Source organism: Oncorhynchus keta, chromosome 4, assembly GCF_023373465.1.
Source record: "Oncorhynchus keta strain PuntledgeMale-10-30-2019 chromosome 4, Oket_V2, whole genome shotgun sequence".
NCBI lineage: Eukaryota > Metazoa > Chordata > Actinopteri > Salmoniformes > Salmonidae > Oncorhynchus > Oncorhynchus keta.
In genome coordinates, this window is record NC_068424.1 from 31,657,447 (window position 1) to 31,672,744 (window position 15,298).

General features: G+C 44.1%; 1 protein-coding gene across 3 annotated transcripts; it reads left to right on the top strand.

Annotated features, from left to right (window-relative positions):
- The first annotated feature begins 677 nt into the window (after positions 1–677).
- Positions 678–12,383, top strand: LOC118383385 (zinc transporter ZIP12-like). Of its 3 annotated transcripts, none has more exons than XM_035769943.2 (13): positions 678–831; positions 1,718–2,394; positions 5,594–5,920; positions 6,104–6,311; positions 6,452–6,600; positions 6,748–6,919; positions 7,192–7,364; positions 8,941–9,093; positions 9,526–9,621; positions 10,502–10,577; positions 10,791–10,949; positions 11,169–11,356; positions 11,606–12,383. In XM_035769943.2, the coding sequence occupies exons 2-13, from the start codon at positions 2,125–2,127 to the stop codon at positions 11,732–11,734; spliced, it is 2,100 nt and encodes a 699-aa protein (XP_035625836.1). In that variant the 5' UTR covers positions 678–831; positions 1,718–2,124; the 3' UTR covers positions 11,735–12,383. The 3 variants fall into 3 exon arrangements, with proteins under 3 accessions (XP_035625836.1, XP_035625830.1, XP_035625825.1); XM_035769937.2 differs by having other exon boundaries at positions 679–831; positions 2,092–2,394; XM_035769932.2 differs by lacking the exons at positions 678–831; positions 1,718–2,394; positions 5,594–5,920; ... (1 more) ...; positions 6,452–6,600; positions 6,748–6,919 and having other exon boundaries at positions 7,234–7,364; positions 8,964–9,093.
- The last annotated feature ends 2,915 nt before the right edge of the window (positions 12,384–15,298 follow it).

Sequence of the window (15,298 nt, forward strand, 5' to 3'; positions counted from 1 at the left end):
AAGTGAACGTTGTGGAAACATTTGTTGAAACCTGAGAAGTCAGTCAGTCCCTCAGTCACTAATTCAGCCAGGCAGTCACTCAATCAGTCAGTCAGTCTCTCATTCATTCAGTCAGTCAGTCAGTCAGTCAGTCAGTCACTCAATCAGTCAGTCAGTCTCTCATTCATTCAGTCAGTCAGTCAGTCAGTCAGTCAGTCACTCAATCAGTCAGCCAGTCTCTCATTCATTCAGTCAGTCAGTCAGTCAGTCAGTCAGTCAGTCTCTAAGTCACTCAGTCAGTCAATCAGTCAGTCAGTCAGTCATTCAATCAGTCATTCATTCATTCAGTCAGTCAGTCACTAAGTCACTCACTCACTTAGTTACATTCAATTACATGCAAAGCAATGCAAATCATCTGCAAAGAAATGATTTATAGCTATTACTGTATTACATAACAGCAGACTGCGGTCTATTTGGAGTGTGCATACTGATTGCTCTGTGGCAAAGAGCTTGCAGGAATGAGCAGTTCTCAGAACAGTGCTCTCTCAGGCTTCAATCATTCAACTAGATAATCTACACCCTTCCATTCTACCCTGCCCACCTCCCCTTCCAACCCTCTCCCCCGCCCACCCCCAGCCTGTGGTGTGCTGCTCCCAGTGCCCTCGTTGTTTCTCCATGGCAACCGGAGCACTATAAGGCAGGGGAACTGGCAGCTAATCCTCAGGAGCTTACACAATTCTTACTTCTTCTCATAAGAGGTTTTTACCAATGCAAGGGATTCTCCGAAAACAACACAAACCCTTCCTCTCCATCCACCAGAGTGAGAAAACAAAAGGTAGAGAGGGAAAAACGGTAGGTAGCTAGGTCTTTTCATGTTTCATGAAATGTTTTGTTTCATCTTTTTCCAATGGTAGTTTTGGATGGGTATACCGTTTTATACGGTCTTACAGAAGTGTGTGTTGTTCAGATTTGTCTGACATGCAGGGTACATTGTGTGTGGGAAGATGTTGCGGATGCGTTCAGAGGTAGTGTTGGCGTGCGTGCACTTGTGCATTTGACCTGTGGTGACTCAGGGACCGTACAGCACAAATACAGCAAAAATACTTCTATGTTAATGTCTGGGGATCTGCTTCGGGCATCTGGGACAGTTACTCAGCATGCCCCTTCCTGTATTAGTACGTCCTCATGTTGTGGGATTCATCTGTGTTCTACAGCTATTTATTATTTGTTTAGATGCATGATGGTAATCTGTCTCATTGGTGAACAGGTGGACATCCAGTGGGATTTTCAATTAGAAAAACAACTTGAACATCTATTTCTATAACAGTAAGCGTGCATGTGTTCATGGAAAGTGGTCCTCCAGAATGTGTTATAGCCTCTGTGTTCTGGTAATATGGCTTAACTCTCTAATCTGCAACATTTTACTTCAGAGGAATGTTGTTGTTCAGATGTGAGGCCATGAGTTTAGAAAATCCCTATGTCTGTCTGATCTGCAGCTAATAGTCCACGCAGAGGGAACTTTTTCCCCCAAAACATGATACACACGTTACTGCTGAGTGCATCCACTCGGGAGAGTTTCTACAGCCATTTGGCCCTTGTCTCATTACCAACATGCTGTATAGCAGGCTCTGTCCATATGGAGCAATTACTGTATTTAAACTCAAAGTCCTTCCCTTCATGCTCCCTCCCCTGCCCCCTTTTTCTTTCTCCCCTTCTCGCACCCACTCCCTGCCCTTAGTTCTCTCTCACTTGCTTGCACTAATCCCTTTGTTGTGGAGTATTGAGGGGCCAGGGCTCTTGGCTGACTGGCCATCCCTGTGTAATGGGGGCTAATTCGGGTAAAGGGTGCCCAGCCAGCCCTCCTGCTGGCCATCCTCCACTAGATTAGGCGGGGCGGGTACATTTTTAAGGCCTCCCTCAGCCCAAACACATTCTCCCTCTCGTTGCTTCTAGCCTCGCTCTCTCTCTAACTCTCTTTCTCTGTCTGTCTTTCTCAATCCTATTTTCCCTGCCTGATAAAACTTCTCTCTTTCTCTCTGTCTTTCTTGAACTCTTCGCTGCACTCTCTCCTTCTCTTTCATTTCCTGTCCTCCTTGTCGTCTCTCCATCCAGCCCTAAGTCAGTGGCAGGGGTCCCAGCAGGGAGATGGGGGTCCCAGGTGGGACCATGCGGTTCTGGAGCCATGCTGTCCCCACATTGCTCCTTCTACCCCTGTGTCTGCTGGGGAGGATCGTGGAGGGCCAGGCCCCAGAACAGGGCAAGGAGAGGGGCTACCTGCAAGAGGCCATCAGGGCTCTACAACTTGGGTCTCAGACCCAGCTCCAGAGGGACCAGACAGGGTTCCTACTCTCCACTGTCCTCCAGGCTGTGCACTGTGCAGAACGGATTGGGGGATCACAGGAGCTCTGTGACAAGGTAAGGCCTAGAACATTCTATGACATCCAACTGTTACTCTCTATCTGCTATGGGGTTCTATGCATAACATTCTACTATATGACACTTTTATTCCATTTAAGGTTTTACTCCAAAAAATAACATTAATGTTAACAGCAATTACTACCACAGTAGATACGATCTGCATTCACTCCTGTCTGTTCATTCTGTCAACCCTGCTTGTCATGGTTGGAATGTGAGTGTGTGGAGGCTTAAGGCCTTGCCCTCTATGCAGCACTCATGCTGAGTGGCTTTAGAGGTCCCTCAATTTGACAGAACACTACATAAAAATGTGGTCTGTGAGGCACAGGGTTTCTGTGTGTTTGTATGGGTGGGATTACAGTGTGTGTGTGTGTGTGTGTGTGTGTGTGTGTGTGTGTGTGTGTGTGTGTGTGTGTGTGTGTGTGTGTGTGTGTGTGTGTGTGTGTGTGTGTGTGTGTGTGTATGTGTGTGTGTCAGAAGCCCTGAATGGAGGTCTCATTTGAGCAGGGGTTTTAGAAATTAAGAAAGCAACTCATTCATTAGAAACTGACTCTTATGACCCTGAAACATTGTGCATTGAAAATATTTGCAAGGGTTAGTGCCTTGCCCACTCTCTTCCTCTTGTGTGTGTTCATGTGTTTGTCTGGCCAGGGCTGTATTCACACTAACACAAAGCTCCTCATTTGGGTAAAACAGGCCTATTATCAAACAATGAAGGGAGTTAAAGATTTAAAAAAATATCTGTGACTTATGTGGATTCAATTTCCTTGCACAGGGGGAAAAGCATATTGCCTCTTAATTTATATGACCTCAACACAAAACAAAATGTTAACTGTAACAAAGAACATGTCTTAGATCGTTAGCACAAAGTGTTTGTTTGATGGCTTTAAGTCCTTTTAGTCAAATTGACAGATTTCTTATTAATCACTCTATTCACATTCACTGATGGCTGGCCAATTTGACCTGGATGAAAATGAGTTACTGTAAATCCATTTGTACTGTTTCCATAGCACAGGGTGTATGAGTTGATATATACAGTACCTGTCAAAAGTTTGGACACACCTACTCATTCAAGGGTTTTTCTTTATTTGTACTATTTTGTGCATTGTAGAATAATAGTGAAGACATCAAAACTATGAAATAACACATATGGGATCATGTAGTAACACAAAAAATGTTAACAAATCAAAAGTAGCCACCCTTTGCCTTGATGACATCTTTGCACACTCTTGGCATTCTCTCCACCAGCTTCATGAGGTAGTCACCTGGAATGCTTTTCCAACAGTCTTAAAGGAGTTCCCACATATGCTGAGCACTTGTTGGCTGTTTTTCATTCACTCTGCGGTCCAACTCATCCCTAACCATCTCAATTGGGTTGAGGTCAGGTGATGGTGGAGGCCAGGTCATCTGATGCAACATTCCATCACTCTTCTTTTTGGTCAAATAGCCCTTACAGGTCTGTTTTTGGTCATTGTCCTGTTGAAAAACAAATTATAGTCCCACTAAGTGCAAACTAGATGTGATGGCGCATCGTTGCAGAATACTGTGGTAGCCATGCTGGTTAAGTGTGCCTTCAATTGCAAATAAATCACTGACAGTGTCACCCCCACACCATCACACCTCTTCCTCCATGCTTCACGGTGGGGAGATCATTCCTCCATGCGTTCACCTACTCTGAGTTTCAGAAAGACACAGTGGTTGGAACCAAAAATATAAAATTTGGATTCATCAGACCAAATTGAGTAGCTTTAGATTGGCTGACTGGAAATGCATTCCAGGTGACTACCCCATGAAGCTGGTTGAGATAATGACAAGATTGTGCAAAGCTGTCATCAAGGCAAAGTGTGGCAGCTTTGAAGAACCTCAAATATGAAATATGAAGAAAAACCCTTGAATGAGTTGGTCTAAGTTTTTGACTGGTACTGTATACTGAACAAACATACTGTATAAAAGCAGCATGCAACATTTTTCTAAGATTTGACTTACTTATAGTTCATAAGGAAATCAGTCAATTTAAATAAATTCATTATGCCCTAATCTATGGATTTCACATGACTGGGCGGCTGTGGGTGAGCCTGGGATGGCATAGGCCCACTCACTTGGTATCCAGGCCCACCCACTGGGGAGTCAGGCCCAGCCAATCAGAATGTGTTTTTCCCCACAAAAGGGCTTTATTACAGACATATATAGTCCCGCAGGCGAAGAAGCCGGATGTGGAGGTCCTGGGCTGATGTGGTTACACGTGGTCTGTGGTTGTGAGGCTGGTTGGACGTACTGACAAATTCTCTAAAATGACGTTGGAGGCAGCTTATGGTAGAGAAATTAACAGGACAATTTCTGGCAACAGCTTTGGTGGACATTCCTCGAGTCAGCATGCCAATTGCACACTCCCTAAAAACTTGACACATCTGTCGCATTGTGTCATGTGACAAATCTGCACATTTTAAAGTGGCCTTTTATTGTCCCCAGCACAAGGTGCACATGTGTAATGATCATGCTGTTTAACTAGCTTCTTGATATGCCACACCTGCCAGGTGGATGGATTATCTTGGAAAAGGAGAAAGGCTCACTAACAGGGATGTAAACAAATTTGTGTACAAATTTCCGAGAGAAATAAGCTTTCTGTGACTATGGAAACAGTTCAAGGATTTTTTTTATTTCAGAACACTCATGAACACTGTAGATGTTGCCTTTATATATTTGTTCAGTGTAGCATTCACTTTTTATATCAGTGTCCATATTGTCCATGAGTTTCTAGTAGATAGACGATATGGTTCAAGAGAAAATAGCTAAATGAATTTAAAAAAGCATCTAATCAAACAGAGGCATTATTATCATATAACTGCAACTCTTCCAACTATTGAAGTCTTTTACAACTGCCAACAGTTTGACAGTAAAACATTGACAACAAATACATACAGACATAGTCAAATAAATACTAAAAAATGGTGATCATTACAGACACCTGTACAAGTATGAAGTACCCAAAAGGGCCACTAGATGTCTCGTGATATATTAAATCATTCTGATAGAAGGTTTCCAGTAATATACCCCCCTTTCACCCCTATTTCTGCCTGACTCATTTTGTAAGCTTCCAGTAAAGGTTTTACTTCATTTCCAAGCATCTGAAATGTTTACTTTGCAACATATCCCCTACGTCACACACACTGCATAACATGTTTGATTGCTATGTTTACAGTGCCTCACTCCAGACCTTGTCCTCTCTGTCCTGGAGGATGATAGGAAGGCTTACCTCACCGAGGATGACTACCATAGAGTCTCCACCGTTTTGCTCTACTACATGATCAACATGGAACACCTGTGTGCCACCAACCCCTCCCCTTCCTCCTTTTCCTCCTCCTCCTTGTCACCTAGCTACCAGTACTACCTTCTGGCCCTGACCAACCTCCAACCTACAGAAGAAAGAGGCTTCCTCTCCTCCAATGAGATAGAGAGCATTCTGCAGCTCATCAACCAGAACTATCAACCACCTGCTCCAGAGACATCTGGCTCCTCCCAATCACAGGTAAGACTGCTGCACCTCTAGCATAAAACATCACGTCAACCCAAAGGCACAGTTCTTCACATCACCAGAGAATCATCTCAATCTCCACACAGTGAAATAGCCTCAGACTGTTAGAGATGGACACTGGCGAGTTACAGGAAGATATTCCCAGTTGTTAACCAGCAACACGTCATCCTCCTTCAGTGTATCGATGCCTCCCGTCTACTGGATGAGTTGGGGATCACAGATAGCCAAGGTGCTGATCCATCCTTAGTGGCCACACTGTCTGCAGCCATCATCACCCACACCCTGCAGGGCCACTGTTTCAGCAAGAGGAACCTGCCCTCCCCTGCCTTCTTTACAGATTACATCTTCCAGTCCCTCAACCGCACCAGCAACCTACATGTCAGGGGTAAGTTTAGGAGTCCTTCCTGTGAGTGATTTGACCATAGAGTTGGATAGAGGGCCCAAAATTTAGTGCATCTCTATAGATTTGAGTTGTATGTGGTGATGTAAGCACTGTTTGATGTCAGTGCTCTGGCTGTTGCATAGATTTGGAGGAGCTGCTGCACCAGCTTGGTGTGGGAGGTGGTGGTGGAGGGGCCTATCACTCACACTGCAGAGAGAAGCGGAGCATCACAGGCCCCTCCCATATAGGGTGTGTCCATGAGCCTTTGGGGATCAACACAGACTGGACACAGGTGAGACAGAAACTCAAGACTCCACATTTAGTGGTGAAAACTGATTTGAGCTGAAAAGGCTCACGGTTCGAACTTGAGGAATCACCATGGAGAGCTTTCCCAGACAAAATATTTCACAATATTTTCGATTCTTTTCTGTTTGATTAGGTATGCTACTCAGCCAATCAGCTGGTGGATATTTTTGTTCTGGATCCGCATTTGCATATTTCCCGGGATCACTTCAGACAAATCTGCCCAGCTGTTATCCAGCAGTTGCTAGGGAATGCCTGTGAGTCCACAGAGCCAGCTACACGAGGATCTCCACCCAGTGCCATTGAGAGTAAGACATTGTACCTCACAACCCATCATTAGAAATCAACATCTTGTCTACACTGTCCTTTGGCTGATGTCAATGTCTAGCTAAGATGTTCAGCATGCCCCCATTTGTCACTATTTGTCCTGAGTAGAGTCTAAAACATGTGTAATCCATCTGTTGAACAATGCCGTTTATGTACGGCTTCAACACATAAAGCTGCTGTAGTCTGTCTCTTAACTATTGATGTTATCTCTGCTATAGGTCTGAACACATCTCTGTCTCTGCTCTCTCTGTAGAATATGGCTACAGTACGGCTGCTGTGTTACTCATCACCGTGGGCTCCATGTTGGGCATCTGCCTGATCTTCTTCAACTCCTGCCAGGAGACCTACGCCCTCATCCTGCAGCTCTTTGTGGGCCTGGCCGTGGGAACCCTCTCAGGGGACGCCCTCCTGCACCTCATACCACAGGTATAGGGCACAGAGGCCATACTCATCCCACAAGTATAGGGCCAAGGTCACACTTAAACCATAGGTAAAGGTCACCAAGGCCTCATAAACCTCAAACCACAGGTATAGGGAATGGAGGTTATACTCATGCCACAGGTATAGGGAATGAAGGTTATACTCATACCACAGGTATAGGGAATGGAGGTTATACTCATGCCACAGGTATAGGGAATGGAGGTTATACTCATACCACAGGTATAGGGAATGGAGGTTATACTCATACCACAGGTATAGGGAATGGAGGTTATACTCATGCCACAGGTATAGGGAATGGAGGTTATACTCATACCACAGTTATAGGGTATGGAGGTTATACTCATACCACAGTTATAGGGAATGGAGGTTATACTCATACCACAGGTATATGGAATGGAGGTTATACTCATACCGCAGGTATATGGAATGGAGGTTATACTCATACCACAGTTATAGGGAATGGAGGTTATACTCATACCACAGGTATAGGGAATGGAGGTTATACTCATACTACAGGTATAGGGAATGGTGATTATACTCATACCACAGTTATAGGGAATGGAGGTTATACTCATACCACAGGTATAGGGAATGGTGATTATACTCATACCACAGGTTTAAGGAATGAAGGTTATACTCATACCACAGGTATAGGGAATGGTGGTTATACTCATACCACAGGTATAGGGAATGAAGGTTATACTCATACCACAGGTATAGGGAATGGTGGTTATACTCATACCACAGGTATAAGGAATGAAGGTTATACTCATACCACAGGTATAGGGAATGGAGGTTATACTCATACCACAGGTATAGGGAATGAAGGTTATACTCATACTACAGGTATAGGGAATGAAGGTTATACTCATACCACAGGTATAGGGAATGGTGGTTATACTCATACCACAGGTATAGGGAATGAAGGTTATACTCATACCACAGGTATAGGGAATGGTGGTTATACTCATACCACAGGTATAGGGAATGGTGGTTATACTCATACCACGGGTATAGGGAATGAAGGTTATACTCATACCACAGGTATAGGGAATGGTGGTTATACTCATACCACAGGTATAGGGAATGAAGGTTATACTCATACCACAGGTATAGGGAATGGTGGTTATACTCATACCACAGGTATAGGGAATGGTGGTTATACTCATACCACAGGTATAGGGAATGGTGGTTATACTCATACCACAGGTATAGGGAATGGTGGTTATACTCATACCACGGGTATAGGGAATAGAGAATATATCCTAAATGGTGACACCTCCCAAGTACATCACAAATGGTGTTATAGCTGTTTCATGTAAACACGCCAACCTATTTGGTCTAAGATATTTTCTAAGACGGCATAACAACATTTTAACCATTGTTAAACAAACAGTATGGTCAGTGACATTACCCATTGGGATTTCCTTTCTATCTTAGCTCCCCCTTTTTTTCTATAGTCATCATGAGTCATGACTACTGGACTGATTACAAAACATATAAGAATGCTTTCAGTGTAGATTAAATGTCTCATTGTTTTCTCTCCCTGTCTCCTCTGGAGATCCTTGGCCTCCATGACGACAGTCACCATTACGATCATCACTTTACTGAGGGAAAGGAATATCTGTGGAAGATTTTGGGAATCATCGCTGGAATCTACGGCTTTTTCCTCATCGAAAGGATCTTCTCCCTTGTGATGCCATCACATGGCCATGTAAGATGATAGTTTTTACTAAATGATTTATTTCTGTCTCTTGGCATGTTCATCTTCCTGTTTAAAACAACAAATATGCAGTTTGTTACCCACCAACATTGAACTACAGGCCTGAAAAGGAGATAACAATAACAACAATTACTGTTAGCAGGCTGTTTCATGTCCAAATCTGAATGTTATCTATCGAAATCCATTAAAAAAAAATAAAAAATGTTATTATTGACTATTTTCCCATTGGTTCCCATTGGCCCTGGCTGAAACTCGGAATGAAGCTGCATCCCTATGGCTTCTGGTCAAAAATAGTGCACTACATAGGGAATAGGATGCCATTTGTGACAGAGCCTGAGCTGAGCTGACTGTGCAGGTGGCTGTGGCTCTGGCTGGTGGCCTCTGGAGTGACTGGAGGCTGATGAGTCTCTTTTTCTCTGGCAGGGTCACGGGGGCCTGGGCAATTCCCATGACCTCCCCCTGGAGCTCAACTGCAACGGCCAGTCACAGAGGGGCATGTCTATCTCAACCATGCAGCTGGTGAGTCTGTCTGTCCCTCTCTGGCACATATACAGTAGTGTAACAGGCAGCACTTTAAAAACAAAACATGTTCAGTGATTGCATCAATGGACAGTTGAAGCAATATGAAACCTATTGGTGACCCTTGAACTTCCTCATATGAGAGCAGAAATAGAGAAAATTGAAGGTGCATCCTCACACAAGTGTCCCCTAGGCTTGTTTGGACATGAGCTGTCTGTGAAAGGGAAACAGTCCTTTTTGAGCGCTTTTAAGGTTTCTGCTTTGAAGAGAGACGAACAGCTGCAGTGGTATAACTGTGTCCCTGTGTCCACTGATGCTTCAAATTAGAGCTGATGACAAATCTGTCAACCCTCTTTGAACTGGTTGAACACAATTGGCGTGATGCCATAGATTACTGTTCTCAATATTAGGAAATATGTGTCATTTCAACAAAGGCCTATCAACAACAAGAGACAACATGGGTGAAGGTGGCGTGAAAGTGGGAGAAATGATCTGCCAATGTGCTGTGGGAGGCTAATATAAAAGCACAGGAATTCAAAAGAGGCTTATAGGATTCAAAAATATTTGGTCAACATTTTGAACAGTTTGTACTCTGATGTTGACGTGGACAGAATGTTGCATTGCAGGGAAAGTGAAGAGGAGTGTGGGCGAGAGTAAATCTGTAACAGGCCATGGTGTAGGAGACCTTGATGCTGCTGTTGAATAATTCATGCCTTAGAGAAACTGAGCAGTTTTGGCAACTTTGGCAGACTGTTCATGACATAGGCAGGGGGAACTGTGGTCACTCGTGTGCTGCTTTTGCCATGGACCGGAGTAATATCATTGTAATGCAGTGTAATGTAAGGAACAATCCTCCAATGTATTTGTCTCTCGCCTACAGGGAACTGTGGAGGACTTAGAATGCACAGAAATCCCATCAGAGGAGGCTGAACCAAGAACCCCTACGCATCAGACGAGTAAGTAAGATATTTCATCGTCCTCCTTTATCTTCAATCCCTGTCCCCCAGTCCTCAGTTCCCTCTCAGTCTAGTTTGATCCTCTTTTGTTTTGTTCTGTTTAGTGTGCTGTGTGTAATTAGTGTAGCTAGGACTGGGACTGGGCTAGGGAACGTAGCAGATGGGCTTTCAGGACAGAGCCGCCACACAGACAGACTTTCTTTGTGTTCCCAGGACAGGGTATTCCTGTACTGGCTGTGATGGTAATCGTGGGAGACAGCCTCCATAACTTTGCTGACGGCCTGGTGGTGGGGGCGGCCTTCTCCTCGTCCACCGAGACAGGCATGGCGACCACCGTGGCCATCCTCTGCCATGAAATCCCTCATGAAATGGGTGAGAGGTCACAAGTCACAAAGCAGCTACTGAAAGGTCAAAGGTTGTTGGCATGGGGTGGCAGCGTTTCTTGTTCTTCTTTGGGTTCTTTTGTCAAACAGAAAAGAAACATGTCTTGAGTCATTTGTGTCCCAGTTTTGGAGAAACACTGGTTCCAAATTACCTAAAATATGTTCTTCTTCTTCTTACTTTTTTCTTCTTCTTTTCTCTTCATCTCAGGTGACTTTGCGGTGTTGCTAAGCTCAGGTCTCTCTGTGAGGAATGCAGTGATGATGAACCTCCTCAGTGCTCTGACGGCCTTCATCGGCCTCTACATCGGCCTCTTCGTCTCCTCGGAACCAGAGGTCCAGCAGTGGATCTTCACCGTTACCGCGGGGATCTTCCTCTACCTGTCGCTGGTAGAGATGGTGAGGCTGGGCTACTGCTGTTCTTCGTAAAACACACACTGATAGATAGGGACAGGAGTTTAACCAGACAGTGTGTCCCCTTGATCAGTCAGCTCGCACAGTCTGGAAAATCTTCTTTCCCTATTGATAGGTAATAAATTGTTGCAATTCACAGGTGATTTGGGATAGAGAGAGATTTACCCAATAATCAAACTCCCAGACCCTAATTTCTCCCTCTTCTCTTCTCTTCCTCCCGTTTCTTTCTCTCAGCTCCCAGAGATGAGTCGTGTGAAGACCAACAGGCCCTGTATCATGTTCCTCCTGCAGAACCTTGGCCTCCTAATGGGCTGGGCCTGTCTTCTGCTCCTTGCACTGTTTGAGCACAAACTTAAGTTTTGATGACAGGACACACACACACATCCTACTATGGTATCTGCCATGCAAATGTGTAATTGATGGCAATGTTGACGGTACTTTGTGGTCTTGCTTTTTTGTTGTCATTTTGACATCTTGTTTATTGATTACTGCATTATTTACTGACACACCATATGAAGACAGTGAACAGCACATTTAAAATGTCATAAGCAAGAAACATTTCATAAGTGACCGGATAATAGAGTGACGTGAATAGTAGCAGTGACGATGTGAATCAAATGTCATTTTAGATCCAGTGGTTACGCATAATGTGTTAGAGCTGGATGAATCCACTTTTGTATGAATCAGATGCCTAAATGTGATCTTTAGGACATGAACACATCTTCTGTGTGATGATTTATTTTTGTATGACGTACTGTGTAACATAGGGCACATAGCTAGCTTGCAGTCTGTCTGTCACATCTATGTCTGGACATGATAGTGTCAGATGTCTAGTCTACAGTGCCAGACGAGATCTTTATATACAGATACCTTGCTTGTATGTGTATATTTGCCATGAAATACAGTGTCTTCAGAAAGTATTCAGACTTTTTCCCACATTTTGTTAGTTTACAGTCTTATTCTATAATTTTGTCAGATGTTACTATGGAATACTGAAGTATAATTACAAGCATTTCATACGTGTCAAAGGCTTTTATTGACAATTAGATGAAGTTGATGCCAAGAGTCAATATTTGCAGTGTTGACCCTTCTTTTTCAAGACCTCTGCAATCCGCCCTGGCAAGCTGTCAATTAACTTCTAGGCCACATCCTTACTGATGGCAGCCCATTCTTGCATAATCAATGCTTGGAGTTTGTCAGAATTTGTGGGGTTTTGTTTGTCCACCCGCCTCTTGAGGATTGACCACAAGTTCTCAATGGGATTAAGGTCTGGGGAGTTTCCTGGCCATGGAACCAAAATATCGATGTTTTGTTCCCCAAGCCACTTAGTTATCACTTTTGCCTTATGGCAAGGTGCTCCATTATGCTGGAAAAGTCATTGTTCGTCACCAAACTGTTCCTGGATGGTTGGGAGAATTGCTCTCGGAGGATGTGTTGGTACCATTCCTTATTCATGGCTGTGTTCTTAGGCAAAATTGTGAGTGAGCCCACTCCCTTGGCTGAGAAGCAACCCCACACATGAATGGTCTCAGGATGCTTTACTGTTGGCATGACACAGGACTGATGGTAGCGCTCACCTTGTCTTCTCCGGACAAGCTTTTTTCCGGATGCCCCAAACAATCGGAAAGGGGATTCATCAGAGAAAATGACTTTACCCCAGTCCTCAGCAGTCCAATCCCTGTACCTTTTGCAGAATATCAGTCTGTCCTTGATGTTTTTCATAGAGAGAAGTGGCTTCTTTGCTGCAATTCTTGACACCAGGCCTTCCTCCAAAAGTCTTTGCCTCACTGTGCATGCAGATGCACTCACACCTGCCTGCTGCCATTCCCGAGCAAGCTCTGTACTGGTGGTGCCCTGATCCCGCAGCTGAATCAACTTTAGGAGACGGTCCTGGAGCTTGCTGGACATTCTTGGACGCCCTGAAGCCTTCTTCACAACAATTGAACCGCTCTCCTTGAAGTTCTTGATGGTCCGATAAATGGTTGATTTAGGTGCAATCTTACTGGCAGCAATATCCTTGCTTGTGAAGCCCTTTTTGTGCAAAGCAATGATGATAGCACGTGTTTCCTTGCCGGTAACCATGTTTGACAGATGAAGAACAATGATTCCAAGCACCACCATCCTTTTGAAACTTCCAGTCTGTTATTCGAACTCAATCAGTATGACAGAGTGATCTCCAGCCTTGTCCTCGTCAACACTCACACCTGTGTTAATGGGAGCATCACGGACATGATGTCAGCTGGTCCTTTTGTGGCAGGGCTGATGCAGTGGATATGTTTTTTTGGGGATTCAGTTCATTTGCATGGCAAAGAGGGACTTTGCAATTAATTGCAAGTCATCTGATCACTCTTCATAACATTCAGGAGTATATGCAAATTGCCATCATACAAACTGAGGCAGCAGACTTTGTGAAAATTAATATTGTGTCATTCTCAAAACTTTTGGCTACAACTGTACACACAATACCCCATAATGACAAAGCGAAATTGTGTTTTTAGAAATTTTAGCTCATTTCATTAACAAAAACTGAAATATGATATTTACATAAGTATTCAGATCCTTTACTCAGTACTTTGTTGAAGCACCTTTGGCAGTGATTACAGCCTTGAATCTTCTTGGGTATGACGCTACGAGCTTGGCACATCTGTAATCCTGGCCAGTCTCTCAGTCCCTGCCGTTGAAAAACATCCACCCTGCATTGTTTCCTCCAGACGTGATGATTGGCATTCAGGCGAAAGAGTTCAATCTTGGTTTCATCATAGTCTGAGAGTCTTTAGGTGCCTGTTGGCAAACTCCAAGCGGGCTGTCACATACCTTTTACTGAGAAGTGGCTTCCGTTTGGCCACTCTATTTAACCTTTACTTAACTAAGCAAGTCAGTTAAGAACATATTGTTATTTACAATGACGGCCTACACCGGCCAAACCCCAATCCAGACGATGCTGGGCCAATTGTGTGCTGCCCTATGGGTCTCCCAATCACAGCCGGTTGTGATACAGCCTAGAATCGAACCAGGGTCTGTACTGACGCCTCTAGCACTGAGATACAATGCCTTAGTATGCTGCACCACTCGGGAGCCCAAAGGCCTAATTAGTGGAGTACTGCAGAGATGGTTGTCCTTCTGGAAGGTTCTCCCATCTCCATATAGGAACTCTAGAACTCTGTCAGAGTGACCACCTCCCTAAACACTTATTGCAGAGGGCCTTGTGTTTGGCCCGGTGACCATCTCTAGGAAGAGTCTTGGTGGTTCCAAACTTCTTCCGTTTAAGAATGATGGAGGCCACTTTGTTTTTGGGGACCTTGAATGCTGCAGAAATGTTTTGGTACTCTTCCCCAGATCTGTGATCCGACACAATCATGTCTCGGAACTCTACGGCCAATTCCTTCGACCTCATAGCTTGGTTTTTGCTCTGACATGGACTGTCAACTGTGGGACCTTGTATAGACAGGTGTGTGCCTTTCCAAATCATCTCCACTCAATCGAATTTACCACAGGTGGACTCCAATCAAGTTGTAGAAACATCTCAAGGATGATCAATGGAAACAGGATGCACCTGAGCTCAATTTCGAGACTCATAGCAAAGGGTCTGTATACTTGTGTAAATAAGGTACTTATTTTTTTGCTTTTAATAAATGTACAAAAATTTACAAAAACCTGTTTTTGCTTCATCATTATGGGGAATTGTGTGTAGATTGTTGAGGAAATTATTTTATTTAATCAACTTTAGAATAGGGATATAATGTAACAAAATGCAGAAAAAGTCAAGGGGTCTGAATACTTTGAGAAGTAAATACCAAAATAAAGGAACCACCAACCAAGTGTCTTAAGGGTGTTGGGCCACCACGAGCCGGCAGAACAGCTTCAATGTGCCTTGGCACATATTCTACAAGTGTCTGGAACTCTATTGGAGGGATGCGACACCTCTCT